The 27,674-nt window shown below is 39.9% G+C and overlaps 1 protein-coding gene across 4 annotated transcripts in view; it reads right to left on the bottom strand.

The window, feature by feature from the left end:
- Window positions 1-25,439, bottom strand: part of UNC5C (unc-5 netrin receptor C) — a 489,123-nt gene extending 463,684 nt beyond the window's left edge. For 2 of the 4 annotated variants that reach the window (XM_089691640.1, XM_089691638.1), the window contains exon 1: window positions 24,850-25,439. In XM_089691640.1, coding sequence (XP_089547766.1) covers window positions 24,850-24,964 — 115 coding nt within the window. In that variant the 5' untranslated portion in view covers window positions 24,965-25,439. The remainder of the gene's footprint in view (window positions 1-24,849) is intronic. The other 2 variants (XM_089691641.1, XM_089691639.1) reach the window with 1 other exon arrangement.
- Window positions 25,440-27,674: the final 2,235 nt, after the last annotated feature.

Consider the following 27,674-nt stretch of genomic DNA (forward strand, 5'->3'; position numbering starts at 1 on the left):
TTATGTCAATATTTCATGCTTCCATGCTGCTAAGTCACTTAACATACCAACTTAGTATCAAGGGATTTCAAAAGGTTGAACACCAAAAGACTGTCTTTTAAAACTTTTTATAATTTTTTTTTAATTTTTGCTATGTATTTTCTTATTTATAGCTGACCGGTCACTTAGATAAAGCTTTGTGCCAAAGGTTTACAGATGTAAAAGTATTTTGAAATGTATGTAAAAACTGCAATTTGTTTTATCTTTATTTCACAATACTTTGAAAATGATTGGATGAATTGTATTCCTTTTTTCAATAAAAGAGCTTTGAAATCATGGAGATCTGAATTCTCAGTGGTAGTGTGCTGCCTGTTTCTTAGACGAGAATAGTGTTTGGAAGTGAGATTTGGGTACATTAACTTTCTTGTGATTTAATAGAAATACAGGTATACAAATTGTTTGCTGTGTCACTGTGCCCTTATTCACAGAATAAGACTACACAAACACGGCCATATAGTTTTTACATAGAATCTTGCTAGCAGCTTAAAAAGTTGTCTGTACTACATCTGAACTCATATGGACATACATCCACTTAAAGCGGAGCTCCACCCAAAATGGGAAACTCTGCTTTATGGACTGGTCACCTGCTCCCCGTAGTCTTCTGGGACATGTGACAGGTCTCAAAAAACTATGTGACCATTTAGGAAGTCCAGCTCTACTCACGCATGCGCAGTGGGCACCTGGCTGTGAAGCCACAAGCTGTCATAGCAGGGTACTCACACTGAAGATGCTGGCGCCAGGAACACAGGAAACAGGCTGCGGGGGGACACCGTGGGATTGAGGGACAGGTGAGTGGGTTTTTTTTTAAAACTCTTAGATTGTAAGCTCCAAGGAGCAGGGCCCTTCTAACCTTCTTGTATTGAACTGTATTGTTGCTGTATTGTCTCCCGTTATATTGTAAAGCTCTGGGCAAACTGTTGGCGCTATATAAATCCTGTATAATAATAATAATAATAATAATAAAAGTCAGCAGCTACTGTTTTTTTTACATTTGCACTGAAACTCCACTTTAAAGTGGATGTAAAGGCTCACATTTTTTTTACATTCATGCATTTTATGCTTACAGGTAAAACAACCTTCTGTGTGCAGTAACCCCCCCCCCCCACCCAGAGTCCCCAAATACTTACCTGAGCCTCATTGTGATCCAATGATGTGCACAGAAGCAGCGGCTTTCCTGGGACTCTCCCTCCTCACTGGCTGAGACAGCAGCAGTAGCCATTGGCTCACGCTACTGTCAATCACAGCCAGTGAGCAATGAGGAGAGAGCGTGGGAGGGGCCAAGCCACGCTCTGTGTGTGAATGGACATGCGTGGCTCAGATGCGAGCCTACTTGGGTGTAATTAGAAGCGGTGACACATGCTCAGAATGACCTCATTCTGAATAACTTAAAGCCAAGGTCATGCCGTGCTTACATTGCCGCCACTGATTACACACTATTGATGTTTATATGTTGGCCCTGAGCAGCGGCAGCGGTGCATGGGTCCATTTATGCTGTACGCATGTCTACAATAGCAATAGTTTTGGTTTATGCAGCTAAACACTGTGAACTAAAATTGAGAAGTGTGTAGAGCCCATAACATACAATACTGTTGTGTTCAGATCCAGATACGGAACTGAATGCAGGAAACTGTACACCCATGTGCATAAGCCATAGTCAACAGAGGGATGGGTTCTCCAATGCAGGATCAGACATGGATACAGTAGATACAGGGATGTTAATTGTCATGCTACATAAGTCCACAGGTCACAGCCAGCCTTGTAGATCCTAGAAGAGATTTACCCACCTATGCAGGTAGGAGTGATTGTTAAAAAATGACATTATATAAACTTGAACTCCAGGTAAATTGCCAGATACACAGATAAATACATACAAGGGTGGTACTTTACATACCAAAAGATTTGCACTTCTGTCTATCCAGTTTTAAAGTTTGCGCTCCTCTGCCACACCACACTGTCCTGTCTGGAATGGGAGGAGACCTGATTTTTCTCTATAGCAGGAAAGTAACACTTACAGGTCTTGTCCCTCCCCAAACTGATGAGCTTATCACAGTCACTCTTCTCCTGTTAGTGTGCTCCTTGCCAGGGGCGGACTGACCATTTGGAAACTCGGGCACTGCCCGAGGGCCCGGGGTCAGTAGCGGGCCCCATGAGATGCCCCTGGTACCTTTTTCATAGGCTTTTTTGAGCTTGGGCAAGAACACAGGGGCCCCATGATCCCCTATTGCCCGGGGGCCCCATGAGTTGTCAGTCCGCCCTGCTCCTTGCACCACTGCAGTACAACTGACTGGTTGTGCTGCTTCTCCCTCACCCAACCTGAGCTTTGCTGTATAGGGACTGCAAATGGCTGCTAATAATTTAAATTCAGGTATGTTGATGTTAATTAAATGTAAAAATAGACAAAAATATACTGTATTTGTCAGAAATTAGACCAATCCTGATTGCTCCAGCTTCTAAGCAGAAGTTACCTAGTTGGTAAGGTTGAAAAAAAGACACCAGCCCATCCACTTCAGTCTGTGTGGGTTTTTCTTATGTCAATACCATTTCCTATATTCCATCTAAAAATTTTTTGTAAATTATCGAGAAGGTGTCTCTATGGTAAACAACCACTCATCCATCCATTTAGATCAATTGGAGCAATGATAGCTCCAGCTCCGCTGTGTCAGAGAGAGGTTGCTACATGGGAGAGTAGGGAGTGCCAGCAAAAGAGAGGCAAAGAGAGCTAGAGGGTGACTGGAAATAAATAGCCTTTGTGAAGCACTCCCTGACATTAGGGAACTGGAGTGGCTGGATCACATGACTGGTCAGGATTAAAAAAAAGGTATTTACACTGCTCTTTTTTAAAAAGGCTAGGCAGAATAGGTAAAAGAAAGGGGAGGCAGTTTTTTTTTTAAGAATAACTATTAGCCTTTACTAAGGCAGGCCATACATTATGCAATTTGCTTTCCTTCAACCACAGAAGAAAATTGCTTGATTCCTTCATCAACGCAGTGTTGATGGGGGAATCCCTTCCGCAGCGCAATTGTGTTCAGCCAGCAGGAAGCACAGGGAGCCTTCGCTATCCATAGAATACAACGATCACTGCTGGCAGCTATAGCAACCAGCAGTGATGCGGCAAAAAAAAAAGCCCGATAGGCTAGTTGTACTTTAGTTAACAAACACAAACAACCCAGAAGATGGGTACAGTGGTTACTAATGGTGACAAATTTTCTCTGGGCTGGGATGCCACAAAAGTAATACTAAATTAAAAATATAATAAAACTATAATTTTTTTTTACTAAATATTGGTTAAAACAACTACCAACATGGATTCCACGCAACTGCCGCCATAAATACAACAATAATTAAACATGAATAGACAAAAAGGACGAGACAAACATAAAATAAACGTCCGGACGCATATAGAATCACACATGGGATCTGTATCACAGAATATACTGCATATTGATTGAGATCATATATACATTTTCCCATGTGTAGGTCTTGGAAACCATGAGGACTAAATAATGCTATGAGGTCTCAAGTGCCCTGAAGTATATCATGATTAACATAGCCTATGGAGCATGCTCAGTCTATATAGCAGGGCCCTGTATGAGTGGGTGTATCTGTCCTTGTTTGAGAGTTCATCCATTCAATTATTAAATCCGGTATGGACTGATACTTTTTCCTACATAGGTGATCCTTATGTGAGATATTGGAAAAGGGGAGACTATGAAGATCCTATGCGATAGTGAGCTTGAGTGTTGAATATATAATGAGCAGCATCAACAAGAGCCGTATGATCAGCTGTAAATAACACAGGTATAAGATATATATATAGAGCAATGTCAGCAGAAACCGTATAAGATCAAATTACAGGTAACACAATGGGACCTTTTGCTCCATATTCCTCCCGGTCCAAACTGACCCTAGTGTGGGTGCATAAATTCAGTCAGATGTGGTTGAATGCGATTGACTAGGATTTTCATGGTCCACATTTAATAAAGAAATGGGACGATAACTACCGCAAGATGAGGGGGTCTTTGGGAATGACAGAAATGTGGGCCCGTAGCACATCTGGAGGAAAGACAGTCTCATGTCCCAGAGCACTGAACATTTGTACCATGTGTGGACCTAATAGGAGTAGGAAGAGCTGGTAGTATCTGAGTGGGTACCCATCTGGGCCCGGAGCTTTGCCAGGCTTGGAGGAGCCAACAGCCACTTGCAGTTCTTCCAAAGTAATTGGTTTCTCCATATCTTTGCGTATTTGAGCAGAAAGCCAGGGGAGACCTGAGGAGTGCTTTGGTGGTCCAGTGTCCATATAGGTCTGCACTGTTTCACAGTGAATGCAGCTTATACTTTACTGCTCTTGCAGCTGTCCATATTGCTCTCAAAGTTCACAGCTCGTCTTGTGTCAGTCCGATTTATATAGAGAAATGGCTGCTGCTCCCTTAGCCTTGGCACCTATTGCATGTCTCCGTTTATTCTTTACCGGCTTCTTCAGACGCCAACAACTCTGGATTTCTATATTGGGAGATCATGTCATGTGACGTTGCATGTGACATCAACGTGTTTCGCTAGACCGTAGTGTTTTCATCTGGTACTGTAGTCAATCGATAGATTGACTTCAATACAACCAACCTGCCCATAGGTGGATCGAAATTCAGCTGGAATCATTTTGACACTTTAACAAAAAAAAATCCTTCTGAAGGGAATGTGTTTAGACACAAGGGGGAGACCATTGGGAGGACCTCACCAGTTTGATGTTCCGTGTTTATTGATTTATTATTTTATACAGGTACTTATATAGCGCCATCAATTAGCACTTTACATATATATTATACATTCACATCAGTGCTTGACCCTTAAGGAGCTTACAATCTAAGGTCCATAACTCACATTCATAATCTAATAGGCTGTAGGCAGGGAGGTGACACAGGGTGTTTAAAAGCAACAGCATCCATAATTGTGCTACAACCAACTGACTACACAGTGTGGCAGGAATTCACAAATTACAAGACTGACTGAACAGAATGACCAATATTTCAGAACGTAAAACAGTTCACATATTTCTTAACTGTATATTTAGCTGTTATAGTTCAGTAAATAATAATCCATATTTAAAGCCGACAAATATAAGGCAAACATTATCTCTTTTCTATTTTCCGGCAGCCAGTTCAATGGAAGTATTTGTGTACAGCTCCGTAATCATGCCCCGAGACTATGGGGTTAAACCAATAAAAGATGTTATGTCTTGCCTGTGCGAGGTTAGAGGACAAGCATTCATTACTGAGCAATTATTGGTCTAACAATGCATTATGCTCCTGTTATGGCCATTCTTCATTTTTTGACTGACTACAAACACACTCATTCATTTGCATGCTGCTTAAAAAGCAGCCTTAATGCACCCTTATGAGTTTGCAGTGATCTGCAGATCAGTGCTTTATTGACTGATTCACACGAGACACTTCCCTGCTAGATCTACAAATAAAATGGTCCTTTTTTAACACTGAGATAATTAAGTCTTTCTGAAACAAGAAACGTGTAGGCACTTAATTAAAAGTGTATCCCCAAAAGATTACGCTATTCTCATGTTATAATTCACATTTTCCGCATCAAGCATTTTCAAGATGTTGATTTTTTTTTTTTGTTCTTTCTTTAAAGGGTTATATCACAGCATAACATAAACCTGCTGACTGAACTCGCACTGGTATGATGATTATGATGTCTTTATTGTTGTTCCTTTTGTTTTGTATTTTATTAATGCACAAGATTGTAGATATATTGCTATAGTTTGAACTGCATCAACTAAAGAAATCCCCATGCCAAAATAGCTGATGTTCTAAAATAAAACCAAAAAACATAAAATGTATTTTGCCGCTGACATCTTTGGGTAGAATCAATATTTTGCAATAGGACTATTTCATCATTCTCTTACCACTCGTATCTTATGTCACTTTTTATATGCTCTTTGAAAATTCCTACTCTTTTGCAGTCATTTACCATGTTTTGTCTATGTAATATCTGTTTATCTGCAAGATGTTGGGAATGGTCCCTGGTGTCTGCTATGTGGTCCTGCCTCTCAGTGTTTGGGATGACAACACTGCCTCCTGTTGTCATCAATATAACTGCATACTTTTTTTTGAACATATTCAGTTTCCAGTAACACAGAACACATCTTCCCAAGAAACACAATTTGTCTTCCTGACAGTCATTATGTATAAATATGAGATGAGCGAAGCCAGCAGGTTGCCCATCCTGCGCTGTTTTGCAGCATTTGGATCTGCTGTTCTGTCTTTTTTTATGTCTATTTTTAAATTCTTGCAAAAATTACAAATTACAGCTCCTAGAAGATACCAATCCAGAAATATAGCTTGGCATTTTATCTAGCATCACAGTATCCTTACAATATTGATACCAGCCGCTTTACTTTTTGTGTTGAATGAATGCTACAAGAGATGGGGCAAAAAACAGCGTAGCCCCTTCTCAAAACACAAGCTTAGTGTAAATGTACCCCAGGATTTTCTGCAGGAGGGAGGAGGAGGTTTATACTAGGGGGCATGTTCTAGGGGTGGATGGCACATCCATGTCCACTCAGTTTCTATAGAAATGGTAATGGACAGAGCCCAATCTACTCTATGGACGGCCAGATGTAAACAGACTCCACTTTCCATTTACACCTGGCTACCCTCTGAAGAGGATGTATCCACCTAAACTGAAGAGGATGTATCCTCTCCTGCTTTTTTAGCATACCGGATTGAACCCGGAGGTAGGCAGTTGTAAATGGTCACAAGTCCATTTACACCCGCCTGTTCAAAAGGATACATGGATCATTCGATCAGGTCCACCTGAAAAACTGACAGGCAGTCCTGATTGAATGGCCCACGTGAAAGGGGCCCAACAGATATATAAGCCCCTCCCTACTATATCCAAAACTGAAAAAAAAAGTTTTGCTTTAGATACACTTGGTTTTAAGGGTTGAGGGTTAGGAACCCTACCACTGTTTGAGTATGAATTTTCTGCTACGATATACTGATATTGTAAGGATAATCTTAATTGTATAGCCAATGCAGTAACAGCAGTTGGTACATATGCAGGACAATTCTTAGTCAAAAAAGGCCATATATATAGTTCAAGACTGTCCCTCTTGTTGTCCATCTCTTTGGTTTGATGTGTCCATCTCTATACAATATGTACTATTTTACCACCAAAAGTTCTGTACTAAACTTTTATTCCAACCTCTATATTATATTTGTTATACTGATATCATTTGTTATTTGTTGTATTGAAAAGTAAAGAAAAATTAGAGGTCAAAACAGCACTTGTGTGGTTTAGCCAATCATTTTCTATATATTATATCTTTGTGACCCATGTACCTGCGGCTGTGGCAGGGATGTGTCCTTGGCCTACAAAACGTGTTATTTGGTGTCCCTCTTTGTCATTTCAAAAGTTGGAAGGTATGCTTATTTAAATACTTATCTGGATTGAATTACTATGGGATTAGGGAACAGGGGCAGACTGACCATTTGGAAACTCGGTCACTGCCCGAGGGCCCGGGGTCAGTAGGGGGCCCCATGAGATGCCCCTGGTACCTTTTTCATAGGCTTTTTTGAGTTTGGGTAAGGACACAGGGGCCCCATGATCTCCTATTGCCCAGCGGCCCCATGAGTTGTCAGTCCGCCCCTGTTAGGGAATGATATTAAGGCAGGTCATAGATGAATCAACTTTCTTTCCTTCTACCATGGGTGGAAGGAAAGATGATTGCTTGATTCTCCCATCAACACAGTCAGTAAAGAAGGGGAAATCCCTCACCAAGCTATGATGTTCTGTCAGTGGGAAGACTGGCAGAACACAGTGATTACTGCTAGCGGCTATAGTCGCTCTCAGTAGTCCCATGTATAAAATCAAACAGGCTGGTTGTACCCAAGTCGATCAATGGATTGACTTGGGTACATTCACCCTGCCCATAGATGGATAGACTCTTGGCAGCTCCTTGCTGAACTGGTTGAGATTTGATACATCTATGGCCGGCTTTAGTGAATATAGTGAAGTTGTGTGCACTTCAACCAAGGTCTTAGATGTGGTCACAAGATTAAAGCATCTGTCAGTTTACAAGATCATTGTGCTACACTTGTATTCCAGAAGTCTGTATGGCCTAAGATAAACTGAGGCAGTCAAGTTGGCTTATTACATATTGACTATGCTTTCTGCTTAGTAATGCAGCACAGTAAGTGTAAGCTGTGCTGTTCATCAATCCCAAAGTCAATCTTTCTGCTTATGCTAATTAAAAAAAGACATGAAACATAGCAAAATCTACACTATAAATTCACCAACAGTGTGAGTGATAACTATTACTCTTTTGCAATGAGTGTTTAAATAAAATAGTTCCAGTCTTTACAGCAGCCTTATGAACAGTCCAAAACTCCATCTGGGGCAGCACAGTGGCTAAGTGGTTATCACTTCTGCCTAGCAACACTAGGGTCTGAATCCCAACCATGGCACTACCTGCTTGGAGTTTTCTCCCACCCTCCGAAGACATGCTGGTAGGTTAACTGGCTTCTGTCTAAATTGGCCCTATTATGCACATGTATGAATGTGAGTTAGGGGCCTTAGATTGTACGCCCCTTGAGGGTTAGGGACTGATGTGAATATACAATATATATGTAAAGCGCTGCATAAATTGACGTCATATAGGTTTCTGCAATAAACAATAGTTATTTATCATGTCAACAATCAAAACCTTGTTGGATATTAGCAATTAGCCATTTTGTGCATCTAAACTGTCATTTTTTTTCATTGCATTTAATAAGCAATACATCAGTCAGCCTCTGTTCCAGCATGATCATGGACTAAGCTAAAAGAACATAAACTCTAAAGGCTCACATAACCCAAATCTGAGATTTTAGCTTCAGTAAGCACTGGAGAGTTGAACCACTTAATACACATGTAATACATTTCACAGAATCTGGCAACAAGAGCTCTGCACCTAACTTCCCAGGCCAGCACACCTGCTGTGACTATTGCAAACGGGTCTCATTTTTCATTTTGGTTTTTCCCAATAATGAATACAGCAAGCCTGGAACATCTCAAGCTATGCAGGAACACCCATGAATACAAGGCTAAGAGCAAGACCATCCCAATGTGGGAAGACAAACCTAAACCTGTAAAGTAAGCAAGAACTATGACAGATGATAAAGTAAAGTCTCTGAGAGATATAAAAAAACAAGTTCTTTATCAACAAAACCTAACTATTATATTGACGTATGCTTTCAACATACTTTTCTGTTACGCAAACTGGTGCTCTAGGCTCACATAAACAGACCGACCAATTAAAAGTCAAACAAGGTAAAACTTTTCTGGAAATGTTGAAATAATGATGTCCCTATTGAGGAAGTTATTGTTGTGGTCTTCTAATAGATTTTTCAGTAGTCTCTGTAGGTCTACAAACTGGGCAACCCCCTGCAGTTATTTAGTCAGCCTCATAATCAGCAACGGCCCTGTCACTTGCTTCTGATCTCTGTTTGCTTCTGATCTCAGTTCCTCTCTTTTGACAGGAGAGTTTCAACCCTAACCAATGTAACCAACTGCTTTTAATTGCCTGGTCTGTGCTCTCTTAACCCCATCAAGGTTCATGCTTAGCCTCAAGCACTGAGACAGAACATGTAGAATAGCAATTTATAATTTTTTTTTATTTTTAATTTGTATCAACTTTACCATGAACTGCAATGCTGACTGCTTAGAAAAATGAATGAATAATACATATATAAATACATTTCCCTTATGTTAGTATACTGCAGCACAGTATATTTCACAAGACAGCTCATTCATGGTATGAAACACTTTTGCAGTTTTCATTAATGCAAATGAATAAAAAAAGGTGTTGTTAAGGGAGGCTTGAAATCCCATGCATAATTGAAAGACTGAAGGATGTATTTATTGTGGATGGGATAAGGGAATAGCTCCTTTTCTACTTTAATACAGGACATCATTTAAGATCTACTTGCTGAGACTGCTAATGAAAAACACACTGTGCCTCTTTATGTGCCAAGTTCATATCTGCAGACGTCAATGCTGTTGCAGGCTTCTCCAACTGTCACCCCCCTCCTGGTACACTGTCATCTAGGATGGACAGCATAATGCCTGCCCACCTTTTATATCCAGTAAACTGCCAGTTTGATTCCTAATCTGACTCATGAGCTTGTCTGTGCACAGCCAGACACTACTGCAGTAAATAAGAGAGATTTTAGTTAAAATTATACAACTATGTATTTACCCTTTATTTCCTGCGTGAGCTTAATTTGCAGCTTTATAAATGCTTCTGTAAAGTTTTGTTAATGTTTACAACATCAAAATTGAAATGTTATTGCAAATGGCACTAACTACAAGACACTATGTAGCAATGTAATGTTTTCTTTATTTTAGCTGTATTTATCACTATCAACCTAACCTCCATCATCATGAAATGTCTGTACTTTGATGCTATAGGGAAATAAAATAAAATAGACACAATGCTAGTAAGGTATTCAATGTTCCATTCATGTGTCTATGATGGCATGATCCTAGGTATAGTATTCTTGAAAGTGATAATTTTTGATACAGTAGTGTTGGCACATGGATTGTTAGCGCAAAGAAATCTCATGTGAAAGACAGCCAAAGATGTATATGATCACACCCCACCAAAACTACTGCATCTGAAAACTAAGAGTGTAAGTTACTGTCAGGGGCGGACTGACAACTCATGGGGCTCCTGGGCAATAGGGGATCATGGGGCCCCTGTGTCCTTGCCCAAACTCAAAAAAGCCTATGAAAAAGGTACCAGGGGCATCTCATGGGGCCCCCTACTGACCCCGCAGTGCCCGAGTTTCCAAATGGTCAGTCCACCCCTGGTTACTGTCATCCTGATCATGTCCCTTAGGCCCCTTTCACATGGCCGATCCGATCAGGTCCGCTTATCAGTTTTTCAAGTGGACCTGATTGGGAGGTCCATTCATCTCTATGGAGAGGTGGGTATAAATGGACACCTGCCTACCTCCGGGTCCGATCAGGTCCGCTAAGAAAAACGGAAGGGGATCCATCCTCTTCCATTTAGGTAAAGCAGATCAGAGGATAGACAGCAGAGTCCATTTATTCCTGGCCACCCATACAGCAGAGTGGAAGAACAGACACAGATGTATCATCCGCTCCCTGGGCTCTGATCAGCAGGGCATCTGTAAGCTGATCCCCTGCTGATCATAATGAAATCTGCTCTGTGTGAAAGGGGCCTAACTCTTACATCTGAAATTAAGGAGCTATTCCAGGCAAAAATTTAATGAACCCAATAAACTACCCATGTTATCTAGCAAACATTATGGCACAGTTGATCATAATTAGAGGGCCAATTGACTGTACCGCAGTATCCTAATATCACCTTGATGCATGTGTAGAGTAACTTGCTCTATCAACTGTTTTGTATCACCAAACATGTATGGCAGTGACTGTGCAAAAGCATTGACATTTTATATCCAGCTTTCTGTAAGAGACATAGGGTCCTGCAGTGAGTGTGTTAGAGAATACTCTTGCATCACAAGTAGGGGTTCTCAGGTCACCAGATTGCTAAAAAGGGTTCCAAGATGGACTGGTGCAATACAGCAATGGCTTGATATCTACAGGCAAATTTGTCTATATTGCGTTTTGTATCAGATTTTACAGAGCAGAACGAAAAGAGACATTGAGTATACATACAAGTGATCAAGCATGTATCGTGAGTAAGATAACTGTCCAGAAAAGTAATTATGATATTCTAAGCTCATCAATAAAGTCAGAGGATCAACATCAGCTGTCGAAGAAATGATGAAAAACATATATCCCAGGAACACGTCCCAGAGCGGGACAAAAAGGACAGATTAGCGCATCTAGGCATAATTCACTGTATAAGTCAAGATCGGAAAAAAAAGATAAGGGAAAAAAGAAAAAAAGAGAGAAGCATGCACCAAAGATAGAAAGAGGCAGGGGAGAGGGGGGAAGGGGGGGAGTTGGGAAAGGCAAGAAACAGAGTCTCAAGGACACACCTCCAAAAGACCCCAATGGTAGGGCCCAATGAATCATTTCCAAAGCATTGTGCAGGGGCTAAACAGGCGGCTGCAGGCCTAGCAGTCAAAATAGATGAGGCCTGGACCTAGTGAGACACGACAGGAGCACATAAATCGCGAAAGATCGAGGAGGAGGAGAAATGGAGCCAGACCGACCATAGTAACTTGTTTTTATCATAAGTGTCATTGGCAAATGCCAACATTTCTTCCATTCGCATGATATCATTAATCGCAAAACCCCACAAAGGCAAAGGGGGGAGGGTGGCTGTTTTCCAAAAAAGGGATATCAATTGGCGAGCCACAGACAGGAAGAAACGTAATAAACACTTCTTCTGTGCCACCAGCGAGCCTGGTAGCATGGAGAGGAGAGCAATCTCCGGCAAAGAAGTCAAGGACTTGATGCCAAAAGGGTTGTATCAGGTCACAATCCCACACGATGTGAAACTGAGTGCCTACAGCTGTATTGCAATGCCAGCAGAGATTGGATGTAGAAGGAAAGATCTTGTTAAGGGAGAAGGGATCCCTATACCATCGAGAAAGGAGCTTAAAATACTTCTGCGAGTAATAGGAAATAGAAGATTTATGTATGAAGTGGAACAACGTGGTCCATTTCTCAACCGATATGTTCCTACCCAAATCTCGGGATGCCTTGATATTTAACCAAAACAACAAGTAAGTGGCTTGTGCAGGGCCACCTCTAGAGCGATATAGGGAAACATTCTGTGTGGAACATGGGCAAAGGTTGGTAAGAGGCCTGGCACGTCTCCTCCCCTATTACTGTACTACAATTGAAGGACCCTCATCAAGCTGCAGTTGAGTTGAGCCTTCCTCTCTACTTTACATGGAAATAAAATGCCTGGGCCCCTTTTGGCTAACTGCATTCACATAGTGTACAGTAAGACTGCATCAGGGGCATCTGAGTCAAGAATGGGATATAAGTCAATAAGGCTGGGAGGACCCTCTTACGGTCTCTAGCACTTCTCCTGAGGATCTGCATGCTCACAGTATGAGTCAGTTCTGGAATAGTGCAGGAGGACTGCATGAGGTTACTGAAACTAGAAGCATTTCTGATAGACAATGAAGTCACTGCACTTATGTAAATTTTACTTTGTGGGAAAATAATAGGCTGCAGCTAAAGCTAAGTGATCTTCTACTGCTATCTGTAAAGTCAGAGATGGGTTTCTTATCATATATTATAATATGGAGCAATCACAAACATTTTTAGAAACAAAATCACTGTGCATAATACAAATAAAGTACTTTGCAACTTACAGACCACCTAGATCATCATGCATCTTGAATTGGTTGTATATAATTACTGTCATATTTGCTATATTTTGCTATAAATCATGTAGTCAAAATTAATATTTTGTTTTATTTCAGGAAATGATTCATTTTATGGTGTTTGAACTTTATTGGTAAGGTAAAACAACTACTGTAGAGTTCTGGCAGATATCACATGTGGGTTTCTGGCAGATAAGTACTGTACCTGCAATTAATATATTGATTTGACACTTGCACTTGATTGGGAGAACACCAGGATAGAACTGCTTTTACAGTTATATAATTATTAAAATACTGTATGTAAAACATTTGTAGAAGACAATATATCTTTTGAAGTGTGGGTGGCTAAATGTGAACATTTTATGGGACTTAGAAAACCATAGAAGTAATATGTTTTAAGGTTAAATTCTCAAGTTAAATTCTCGCCCATTGGTCTGGCTGCCATTTTTGTTTTTAAGCAACGGCAGGATATTGCGCCGGGAAGCAGCGACACTTTGTGCAATGTGATAAATCACGTGATATCACATTAGGTTTTCCTACATTGTGGGATTCAATGCAATTTTGATTTCTCACATAGTTGATGAATCTGGTATTTTTTGGTGTCCCCATCACCACATTACTTCAGTTTGTTAAGATTGTACCCACAATTAATTTTTTTGTGTGAAATTTTTATAAGGTGCTTGCGGTAGTGTTTTTTATGGGTAGCCCTGCATTGGGCTATCTTATTCTGTCGTTCAGTTATTCAGTTTGATATTTCCTTACCATATCCCAAGATATTACAAGCAAGCGGATACTGAGGAAGTAGCCTATCTGTGTAATGCATTGATCCACTATGATTTGTAGAATGTTCAATATACTTGGGGTTTCTGATGGATATGGTTGTTAGCTGTATTTTTATGTACTAATAAAGCTGTATTTTAATTATACGTGTGTTGGTATTTTTGACATATCTAAAACCTCCATATTCAAGTCTTCCTATTGGTTGAATGGAAGCATGTATTCACATAAAAAAAAAACACTGCTCAACAAAGCTTATAGTCTACAAACCAGTCTAGAGACAAAATTCTGTAATGCTAAGACAGGGTCATAGAGGTCTGAAATATCTATCAACCTAACACACATCCAGTTGCTAACTCCAACATACAGTATATGTCAGATGGGTAACTAAGTATGACACATCACCTTTGTATGACTAATACTAGTACAGCCTGTATGAATCTCTATGAAGCTAGAACATACTGAACCCCTTTACAGTTGTGCTATGAAGCTGTCAGGATGTATGCTCTAGCTATATAGACACACTTGGAAATTGTGTTATTATGGATAAAGGCATACGTGCTCTCTCTGAATGTAGAACTATAGCAGGGGCGGACTGACCATTTGGAAACTCGAGCACTGCCCGAGGGCCCGGGATCAGTAGGGGGCCCCATGAGATGCCCCTTGTACCTTTTTCATAGGCTTTTTTGAGTTTGAGCAAGGACACAGGGGCCCCATTATCCCCTATTGCCCAAGGGCCCCTTAACTATAGTTAAAAAATAAAACGAGAACAGGTGGGGTCTTTATTGCTAGCAGAAACACACAAGGTCTCTTTTTCATTAAAATACACTTACCTCCCCCCTGTGCAATGTACGCTGAGCTGTGCATGTACATCTCAGCTTACATTTAAGCATACTGCCTGTGTGCTAGGATGAAAATAGCCAAAGACTGGCACCCCGAAGAAGCTGAAGAAAAGATGCCATCAAGGAACTTTGCGTGAGTTGAACTATGGAACTAAGGTAAATGTTTTTACTTTTAATTCTGTGTTAAGGACCCATGTACACTGTTCTGTTTCATTTTAAGAACACTTCTCCATTTAAAAAAAAAAAAAGATCTGTTCCCATCTTAGCACAGTGCAGTGAGTTTTGAAAATACATTTCTTTTTCCCTGCATTTTAGTGCATTGAGAGGCCCATAGAAGGCAATGGCAATGCATCAAAAGGTATATAAGATGTTTTGGCAACAGGTATTAACAAACCTTGGGCAATGGCTGTTAACCAAATCCTTTCCAAAATAAAAAAAACATTGAAAATGGGTGTCATTACGCACATCAATGAACAAAGAAAGTGTACATTGACACATGACAACACACTTGCCTATCACTACAAAAAACTGTTACTCTACGCACGCATATAAATCTAAATAGGCCCTAAGGGTTTGGAAATAGAGATATGCATATTATCCTTTCAGCTCAATGGGCATTTGGCAACAGTGCATACATAACTGCTATTTCATAGAGCATATTCCAATCAGTTCTTGCAAGCTTGTTGGATCTCATCAGTGCAAGCTATGGATAATGGCTTCTGTATTACTGGGCTAACATCAGTTGATTAGTATAATACTACATAGTGACAAAATGTTTTGGTTCCCTGCATTCTACTGTAAGTAAATGTATGCAGTGTTTATACAGTTCATAGAATCTCACTCAAATGCCAGTGTTTATGACACACTTTAAAATGTGTAATGCATGAGATTATACATGAAGTTTCCAGGGCAGAGCAAGAGGCTGGTTCATATTTTATTGTTTTACGAAAGGTAATTGTTTCATTAAAGGGCTGCCTGAAGAATGAGAAAAAAACCCAGTATTTTTTTATGTGGTGTATAATACAGACAAGTTTTAAAAACATAATGCAAATGTTTAGTAGAAAGTACTAAGACTGCAGAGGAAACCTTTTAACGCCATGCCGTAGTCTACCTTATGCAGATGTCTGACTTATCTAGGCAAGTTATGACTGTGAAGCGTAACCTCTTCCAGTATTGCCTTTTAATCTACATCCAGATAAAATTGCATCCCATACTGACTGTGTCTATCAAAACACAAATGAAAGCAAAGCATGTCTGTTCCAGGCTCTGAAAGACTTGCCTGCCTCTGTGTCAATCAGGAAAAAAACATTTCTTATCTGTATCCAGAATGATGAAACCACAAGGGTAATATCTAAGGCAATGCTCATTCACCCAATTCAAGCGTATCACACTTACAACCAGGCTTCTACACAATCAGTTACGACTCACATACCAGTGGTCTGGAGCCCCAGTATATTGCCCTCAAATGCTCACTTTGTGATGTGACATTGTGTGTGCAGCAGGGTTGAAGTACCCCCCTCCAATCCTATTTATGATCAGTCAGCAAATAAGTCACTGGTGAAAGACTGTAGAGCAGTGCTGAAATACGATATGACTTAGAAGTAACCAGAGTTAATAATGAGAACATAACAGGCTGTCTGGAGACAAATGTCCACATATGCCAGCCGTTAAGTAAGTTGTCAAGCTTATGATATCTTAACCTGCTTGACTTTACCTACAAGGATCAATAGGCTTTGATAATCATACTTCTACAGCAGCATTTCTCAACCTTTTTCGGTCATGGCAACCTTTAAAAGTTTGATGCACCCCAGTCAAAAATGTATAAAATATAAATGTTACATTTCAATGGTTAACCTGAGCCTGGGACAATACACACAAACACCTTAATGAAATTAACTTCCAATTATATCAAAGGTTCCCCCATCACATCAAAGTCCTTCTTCACATCAAGTTGCCCGCACTATGTCAAGTCAAATGCTGGCCCAGGGAATACTGGGTTCCATGATCATGGCACCCTGGATAAACCTAGATAACACATCAGGGTGTCCAAGCACCATGGTTGAGAAAGCACTGTCCTAAAGGAACCTTAATAAAAATGCTAAGGTATTTGTGTTACATAAAGGAAATAAAGTTAAAACGTATGCATAGCAAACACTTTTTTTTTTGCTTTGCAAGTGTTTTAAACCTCCTGGTAGACTGTCATTGCTGCCTGAGTCCCTGTGCATAGCACCCCAAATTCTCCTTGACTTTGAGGGACTATCACTCATTTGGAACAAAGTCCCTCTTCTGTCCCTCTTTCCTCCTCATTTGTCCCTTATTTTGGTCTGATGTATATACCTGTATTAAAAATGCACTATTTATCTATCAAAAAGTATTTTACAGTGTTAAACCTTTCATCCAATTTCTAAATCTTTGCATTTGTACATATCAAAAGCCAATAAAAAGGAATAGTGTGGTAAAAAAACACTTGTAGGTTTAATCAATCATTTTTGCGTATTAATCTCTACTTGCCCAAGAGGGCATGGCAGGGGGTGTGTGTCCTATGAATACATACTTTTGCTTATAGGTGTCCCCCATTCCCATCTCAGAAAGTTGGGAGGTATGCCTGTTGGAGATTCAACCCTTATATTTGCCCTGGTGACTATTATCTCAGGGAGAAGTGATAGCAAATCAGAAGTTATGGTGGTATATTTATAAAACAATGAATGTGACATTCTGTCTGCTGGCAGCTGTCCAACATGGGATATGCTGTAATTTTGGAAAGATCTCCTCCTAATTTCTGACGTATCCCTGGGACAGAAATTGAACAAAAATCTGTGTGATTTATATCCACTGGCTACACACCACTCCATTTTACAAAGGCAATAACAGAAGATAATAGGAGGCTTAGGTTGACTGGCTCCAAGCTTAGTTGTCTCGGTAGTTGACCAGGAGGAGACATTGGAACCGATACATCCATTTATTCCATTTCTTTGCGATAACACTGTTGTTTGTTACACAAGACATTGTATTTGTCAGGTACAACGTTGCATCAGAACGAGGAGTTGGTGAATATATGCCTGTATTTCTAAAGATGTCATAATCAAAGAAACACACAGTTTGATTGTACTAAAAATAGTTAATCTGAAAAGGAGCTCCAGAGATTAAATACATTTAGTTCAAGGGTACAGGTCACAACACCTACCACTGGTAAGAAGAAATAGACTTGGCACAGTGACTAAATGGTTAAACTTCCGCCTGGCATTACTAGGGTTGTTGATTTGCATCCCAACCACGGCACCACCTGCCTGGAGTTTGCATGTTCTCCCTGTGCCTTTGTGGGTTTCCTCTGGGTGCTCTGGTTTCCTCCCACACTCCAAAGACATACTGATAGGTTAATTGGTTCCAGTCTAAATTGGCCCTAGCATGTATGAATGTAAGTTAGGGACTTTAGATTGTACACCCCTTGAGGATTAGGGACTGATGTGAAGGTACAATATATATGTAAAGCGCTGTGTAAATTGACAGCGTTATATAAGTACCTTACATATGTATTAACACATTTGCATTTATTATTACAGGTACTTATATAGCATTGACAATTTACACAAATATTGTACATTCATGTCAGTACCTGCCATCAAGAAACCTACAGTCTAAGGTCCCTAACTCACATTCATACACATACTAGGACCAATTAGCCTACAAGCTTGTCTTTGGAGTGCGAGAGAAAACCCACACAGGAACCAGACAAACATGCAAACTCACAGTAGTACCATGGTTGGGATTTGAACCAACTCTAGTGCTGTCAGGCAGAAGTTCTAACCACTTAGCAACTGTGCTGCATTTCCCTTCATATTTTGAATATAAACTATGTTGGGATGTTATATTTTGTTCTCTTTTACATTATGAACAATGAAGGTGTCCTCTTTGGTTCTCCAGGTATTGAGATGCCATATTTATTCCATTCATGTTCTTAAGCTTTCCAGTTGTATTTAAAATAAAAGGACAATGTTTATTACATTCACTGCTAGTTTCATACAATTATAGTATCTTGAACAGCGGGAGAAGAATAGTTAGGATAAAAGACAGGAAAGTACTTACAACCTTATTCATAGACATTGAAAAGCGTAATTTACTGCCCAGGATTGTATTGTTTTTTATTAAGTCAATGTATTTTTTTTCTCTGCAAAACTAAGTGCAGGTTTCACTGTGTAAACAAAATTAGTGGTAAATCAGTCCCATCTTGTACCAAAGCACTCCAGCCATAGGATCCATCAATACCATTTCCACGGTTTCATGACAAACTCTAAAAGGTTTAGACTGTTTAGTTCAGCTGATTAAGAAAGAGCCTAAGCATTTTTTCCAGGAACCATAAAACAGCTTCCTCCCAAGCATTAACAAATCTGCTCATCTTCATTATTTTCCGTACTATACTCCCACTCAACTTGCTTCTAGTCACTGCGCTAGGATTTTTATTAGCACATGCCATATATATATATATATATATATATGAAGCTACACAAACACATTGAACAAGGCCCTCCCCAACTATTATACTGATCTGCGTAGGGACCTATTATCTTACATTGCCAACCCTGCTGCTGAGCCACTGAACCCCAACTGTCTACTGCCGTACTGTCTGAGGGGACCATTGCATTTCAACATTACTCCCTGACTCTTGCGCTGGTTTGAAGAGCATATTTTTGCATGTAAACATTGTTTGTTGTGTAATAGCAACATAAAAAGTCTTCAGGAAATAAACAGATAATAAAAATGTTTTCTATTATGCACAGCTGTAGTTTTTGTGCAATTGGTTGAAAACTCGCAATACAAAATCTACAAAAGTTCCTTAAAAACAGACAAATAGCAAGCATGCAGTTGTACAGTACTGAAGATTAAGTTAGTGCTCTATGAGTAAATTAATAAATACTTTTAATAACGGATGATTTACACACTGGCTAGCACAGAGTCAGTGAAGCAGTGAATTATTGGGTTATTAAATTCCACAATGAACTGCCTTCATTAGAGTATTTGGGAACATAGATGAAAGGTTTAATCTGGTAAAACTGTGACTGGCTGGCTACTTGAGTTACACAGATTTAAATAATCTGTACTTTGTTGAGTTCTGTAAGGTGCTGTGATGTCTATCTCCTCTGACCTTTGTTGAGTCCAATGTCTGTAGATCAAGACAGATGATAAAGTGGTGGCATGCAACCCAACTCTTTGAGAACAAACAGCTACTGCTTTAAAAGATTCTTCCCATGGATCATCCTGATAGGCTGAGTCTGGTCTGAACAGCTTTATATAGGAGAAGTACAATCTAGTCCTATATCTAAAAAAAAAAAAAATGGAGCCCTTTGGAAAACAGCTGAACATCCTCAACACTTCACAGTACAATAGGCCCTGCCTGCTGTGAGATTCCAAGGCTATGGTCAAGGATATTTTTTTGATCATGGTCTATCTTTAATTTTCCTATATTTTCTAAATTGTAAAGCACTTGAATCAAGGTTCTTTTTACAACATGCATTGTTAAAGATTCTCTATGCAATCCTATCTTTTGGAAACTACTATAGGTTATGTATGGACACTACATGTATCCAAGATAATAGAAATGCATTATTATAATTCAAGTAAGACAGAACTATTATCATACATATTATCGTACTGTATGCACATTGATGAGAAATGTTTACATTAAATTCCTTTTTTTCTTCAAAGATGTCACAACTAGGTCTAAAAGGTCAACATAATATATATATATATATATATATATATATACACACACACACATTATATCAAGTTAGCTTTATCCAGACATCATTCTTTTGCAACTTACAGGAGTGTATGCTTTTACCAACAACAAGAAAAAATACAAAATTAGAAACCACCTACTAACTATATGCTGATAGTTAATAGATTGCAATGAATTGAAAAGAAAATTACTACACTGCTACAAAATATTGTCAATTACTGAACTCTGTCCTCACAGTCAGAGGAGGTTTGGGTGGATATCAAATGCACTTGATAAACAGCTATCAATTTAAATCCACATGCAGAGGCATAGCGGAAACATGTGCATTGGTTCTCTTGTCTCATTCTCTTCTCAAGGTAGTAATCCCTTTATCTCTTGCCTGATTGTCTTTATTGATCTTGTTTCCCAACAGCCCATCCTGGTTTCTCTGTAGAATTTTATCTAAGTAAGAAGCCTATTTGGAAGCCACATGAGCAAAAACACTGTCACAGTCTTAATTCGTACTGTTTCTCTATTATGTAACTTTCTCACTTCAAACAAAAAAAACAGTCAAAAAAAAAAATCCCATCCTTTCAAAGTTCAACGTAAGCATGAGCATATCAAAACAGACAAGAGGCTGCAATGTTTTATCTCATTTAAACACACAATGATAATAATACAGTCCAGAGCTAGAGAATCATTTCTCTGTTGACTTTCCTTGTGCAATATTCTCAAGTCAACTCCACGGGATTGACTTTCTTTGACACTTTAAATCTCCTATATGGCCTTCAGGTTTGTTTTGGAGGTTTGGAGCTGTTACAGGCAAATAATAAATGTACATCGTAGCGAGGGGGCAAGGTATAGACTTACAAACTCTTGAGACTTCTTCTTAGATACACAATTTAGTGTCATTATGCATGTGTGCATACACATATACTGTATATCTATGTGGATACTATGTAAGTATATATATACATACTGTATGTGTTTTTATATATATATATATATATATATATATATATATATATATATATATATATATATATATATATATTACACATATATATATGTGTGTGTATTATATAAACATATATATATATATATATATATATATATATATATATATTCTTATCTTCTTTTTTTTTTTTTACAGGTTCTGTACTATGGGTCATTAAGGGTCAACATATACTGTATCTCCAAACAAATTAACTATTTAGGACACCTTATAGTGAGACAGTTCTAAGGATTAGTTAAGGACAACTTTAACATGAATTTACAGATCACATGGTTAACAAGGAATAGCTTTACAAGCAGCAACACCATACTTGCCAAGCAGTGCAAGGACTTTAAAGTAGTGTTTATGTCACTCATGCTTTACACCAGGCATACATTTTCATGCCGAACACACACAATATATATATATATATATATATATATATATACACACACACACACACATGGCCCATATATGTTGGAAGAAGTATTAGATGGCACTTATTCTTTCCAGAGATTGTGCCATTCTCTAGTGTCTGTGGTCCATGCAGTAGGCTTCCTAGGAATACATTAGGTACAAGTCATGATCAGTACACTCACACAGCATCGTGTAAAGCAATGACACTGAAGCTATTAAAACAATTAAAGGCTTAGAGGAGCAGTGGGAATGGTGTCCTGATGGGTTTGCAGTGGAAAGATATTTCTCCCTAATGATTCCCAATACCTGGTCTGATCTGATCTAGAAGTGGCAGGCAGTAGGCAGGTAGTCAGGCAATCAGGCAGGAAGAGTGCTATCACCCTGCACACTTTACCAGGTCTCTGCCCTCCCTAAACCCAAAGCTCTGTTAGTCGGTAGCATCTGACGATCCTCTGCACTTATCACTGAGAAATGCTTCACCAAACTCACATAACGTCTCTCCCGACAAATGCACAATCACAGATCTCATAGAGCACATGGGAATAAATACCATCTCACAGAACATGAACATTTAGGGTAGAACTAAGACCTCTATATAAACAATAAAAGAATAAATACCATTTCATAGAACATTAACATATTAAGTAGAACTAAACTAAGATAAAATCCATAGGGAATAAAAAAGACCTTATCGAACATTTAAGGTATACGATCTCACAGAACCTAAAGAGAAAAAAGATCCCCTAAAATCTATAAGGAATAAAGAAGATTTCATAGAACGTATGGATCTCACAGAACATACAGGCACTATAGAAGATTTCTTAGATCTAGTAGGGAATAAACAAGACCTCAGAACCAGGATCTCACAGAACCTATAGTGAAAAAGGGTCGTAAAATAGGGAGTAAAGAAGATCCCATAAGACCTATAGGGTATAAACAAGATCTCACAGAACATGTGGAGTATAAAAATGTCATACGGTATCTCATAGAACATATGGGTAATAAATAAGATCTCATTAACAGAAGACCGCACATATAGGGAACATATAGGATCTCATAAAACAAATAGGGTAAAAAAAAATCTCATATAGAGAATTTCTCATAGAACGTATAGGTGACAGAGAAGATGTCATAGAACACACAGGATATAAAGAGGATCTAATAGAACCTATGGGATAGAGATAGGATCTTATAGAACATATGGGGTGTAGAGAGGATCTCATAGGGACATATAGGATACTAAGAGATCTCATAGAACGTATAGGGTATAGAGAGCATCTCATAGAATATATGGGGTAGAAGATCTCATAGAACCTAAAGGATATAGAGAGGATCTCATAGAACGTCTTGGGTATAGAGAGAATCTCATAGAAAATATAGGGTATAGAGAGAATCTCATAGAACATATAGGGTATAGAGAAGATCTCATATAGCCTATAGGATATAGAGAGGATCTCAAAAAACGTATAGGGTATGGAGAAGATTTCATAAGGACATAGAGGATATAAAGATCTCATGGAGCCTATAGGGTATAGAGGATCTCATAGAAAGTATCTCATAGAACATATAGGATACAGAGAGGATCTCATAGAACATATAGGGTACAGAGAGGATCTTATAGAACATATAGGGTACAGAGAGGATCTCATAGAACACATAGGGTACAGAGAGGATCTCATAGAACATATAGGGTACAGAGCAGATCTTATAAAACGTATAGGATATGGAAAATATTTCATAAGGACATATAGGATATAAAGATCTCATGGAGCCTATAGGGTATAGAGAGGATCTCATAGAATGTGTAGTGTATAGAAAGTATCTCATAGATATATAGGTTATAGAGAGGATCTCCTAGAACATATAGGGTATAGAGAAGATCTCATATAGCCTATAGGATATAGAGATAAGCTCATAAAACGTATAGGGTATGGATAAGATTTCATAAGGACATATAGGATATAAAGATCTCATGGAGACTATAGGTTATAGAGAGGATCTCACAGAACATATAATGTATAGAGAGGATCTCATAAAATATATAAATTATAGAGAGGGTCTCATAGAACATATAGGGTATGGAGAGGGTCTCAGCGAACATATAGGGCATGGAGAGGGTCTCATAAAACATATAGGGCATGGAGAGGGTCTCAAAGAACATATAGGGCATGGAGAGGGTCTCAAAGAACATATAGGGCATGGAGAGGGTCTCATAGAACATAAAGGGCATGGAGAGGGTCTCATAAAACATATAGGGCATGTAGAGGGTCTCATAAAACATATAGGGCATGAAGAGGGTCTCATAGAACATATAGGGCATGGAGAGGGTCTCATAAAACATATAGGGCATGGAGAGGGTCTCAAAGAACATATAGGGCATGGAGAGGGTCTCATAAAACATATAGGGCATGGAGAGGGTCTCATAAAACATATAGGGCATGGAGAGGGTCTCATAAAACATATAGGGCATGGAGATGGTCTTATAGAACATACAAGGTATAGAAAGGGTCACATAGAACATATAGGTTACAGGGAGGATCCGAAAGAACATAGAAGGTATAGCGAGGATCTCATAAAACATATAGGAAATAGTGAAGCACCTATAGTGCGATGGCTGTTCTATAAGAGACCCAGCAGTGAGAAGGTCTGGTCCTCCTATGGAAGTCTTCCAGCTCATCACCATCCCTGGTCCCTCCATCCCCAGCGCTGCCACCACCTGCCCACCCGACAAGTTCCTACCTTGAGCAGCGAAGGTGCTCCCGGCGGTAAGTATAGCCAGGGCAGGTAGGAAACACATTTGGAGGATGTATCCCAGCCTGAGCCCGCAGCTGGCCGTCTCCAGCCCCTTCCTCATCCTACAAGGAGGCACACAAAGCCGGCTCCGTACAGCAGGGCAAAACTCCACTTTCTTCAGCACTGCGAGAGCCTGGCACTAGTTACACTTGGAAGTGCATGGATGTCTTCTTCTAAGTCACAAGGAGCTCATGCCCGGACGCCCATAAGAACTAACCACCGCTGACTTGCTCTGGCTTCATTAATCCGTAATGACAGATAAATAAAAATAACAAAAACAAATAAAAAAAAAAATAGGTGTGCTGTGTATTAGATCAACGGCAACCAATCCTCTGAGAAGGAAAAGCTCGCTTTGAAATCTTGCCAAGAAGTATTAGTGATGGTGAGAAGAAGAAGGAGTTCAGATCCTAAGAGCCCAGGGAGGAGAACCATGAGGAGCAGTGTACATGTGGAGGGACACCGATCGCAGGGTTGTCTATGTATGTCTTCTATGTGTGTCTGCCTCTCTTCTCTGTTACAAGGAGACTGGGAGAAAGTCAGCTTGTGCTACCCTGCTTCCTCTTCTCCCAGCCCTACCTCCCTGCCTGTACAGACAGCACACCGCAAAAACAGACCTGGATTCCATGGACTGGGGCTCAGCACTCATTCATTGCACTGCCAACAGAAAGCACATTTCTCCTTCACTGCTGCACTCAATTAGAAGCCCTTCTGGTGCCAAAAATTGCACAAAGCAGGGGGGACATGGCAGATAGGAGGAGTGGAACATATGCATCTCCTCCAGTCTTTCCTTACCTTTCACTGTGACTTGCTGCTCTACTTTCAGCATTGTTTTAATGCAAGCTGTAATTACAGAGGCATCGCGTATCTAAGAGTTAAAGGCGACCATTTGACAATCAATTTAGAACAGAGCAAAAATTAAAAATTCTTGATCAATCTAAAGTGAATGGACACATTTCTAGGAGAAAAATCATCTTATGCGCATGCACCTGTCAAAGTTAAAATGTTATTATTCCCAGGACCCTGCATTCACTATATCTGGTCTCCCACAGTACACACAACATGGAAGTGCAATTATTGTAGTAAATATAAACTGCTAAATACCTTTTCTCATCAGCAATATATAGTAGTCTTGTGGATTATATCAATGTCCAGCAGAGCACTGGTTAAAACTTGAAGGAGGAGTATTCATTTTGCTCTAGGAGGCTGCAGAACCCCTGACCTCTGTCTGAACAGTGCTGATTGGCTCTGTGCTGATCGCATGCACTCTCCCAAGACATAAAAAACTTCCCTAACAATATACACCAAATTGAGCAAGCGCAGAGTGTCTTAACACAATATGTCTTATCAGGAGGTAATAGGGAAACACTGGAAGAAAGGGAGGATCAGAGAAGACAGGATCAAACAGCCTTTTTACACAATGCAGATGATCAACCCGTTCCACAGAGAGTATAACAAGCATGCTTTACTGCATATACAGACTGATTTAACTGTTGTGGGTTTAGTAACACTTTAAAGAGGATCTTCAGGCTATATAAAAATAAAATTAAAAGTCAGCAATTACTAATACTGTAGCTCCTGACTTTTAATAAAAGAGCTCTTACCTGTTCAGGGATCCAGCACTGTTCTCACTTGGGCAGGTTCTTCACTGGTCTGCAGGTCCCCAGCACTGGCATGTTTAAGGGAATGTGGCTGTTTCAAACTGTGCATGTGCGGGTTGTACTGTGCTTTGTGAATGGTCCCGCAGCCTTCTGGGACCTGTACGTGTCCCAGAAGGCTGTGGGCAAAGGGGAGGATGAGGGGCAAACTTCCACAAGTGGAAGTGGATACTTGACTAAACTGTGTACCTGCCCCCCACCTCCCCCCCAAAAAGAGTATCCAAAAGTGATAGGGGGGTGGAGGAGGCAAAAAAGCAGGACTTCCCCTGTTGGGTCAATTTCTGCTTTAAAGTGGCACTAAAAGGGGGAGCACAGTGGCTAAGTGGTTAGCTCTTCTACCTACCAGCACTAGGGTCATTAGTTTGATTCCTAACCATGGCACCACCTGCCTGGTGTTTGCATGTTCTCCCTGTACCTGCTTGGATTTACTCCGGTTTCTACACTCCAAAGACATGCTGGTAGGTAAATTGGCCTTAGTAGACTATGTGCATATACACTATATTGCCAAAAGTATTGGGACACTTGCCTTTACACGCCCATGAACTTTAATGGCATCCCAGTCTTAGTTCTTAGGGTTAAATATTGAGTTGGCCCACCCTTTGCAGCCATAACAGCTTCAACTCTTCTGGGAAGGCTGTCCACAAGGTTTAGCAGTGTGTCTATGGGAAACTTTGACCATTCTTCCAGAAGTGCATTTATGAGGTCAGGCCCTGACATCAGACGAGAAGGCCTGGCTCTCAGTCTCTGCTCTAATTCATACCAAAGGTGTTCTATCAGGTTGAGGACAGGACTCTGTGCAGACCAGTCAATTCATCCACCCCAAACTCGCTCATCCATGTCTTTATGAACTTTTCTTTGTGCACTGGTGCGCAGTCATGTTGGAACAGGAAGGGGCCATCCCCAAACTCTTCCCACAAAGTTGGGAGCATGAAATTGTCCAAAATGTCCTGGTATGCTGACACCTTAAGAGTACCCTTCACTGGAACTAAGGGGCCAAGCCCAACCCCTGAAAAACAACCTAACACCATTGTAGAAAACTGGCTCATCAGAGTTGGACGCAGAGTTCCCTTTTCTATTGGAGGTATTCCTCGGTCCTTCATTCCCTACCCCCTCCCT

Source organism: Staurois parvus, unplaced genomic scaffold, assembly GCF_062004578.1.
Source record: "Staurois parvus isolate SC_StPar_1 unplaced genomic scaffold, SC_StPar_1.0 ptg000566l, whole genome shotgun sequence".
Classification (NCBI taxonomy): Eukaryota; Metazoa; Chordata; class Amphibia; order Anura; family Ranidae; genus Staurois; species Staurois parvus.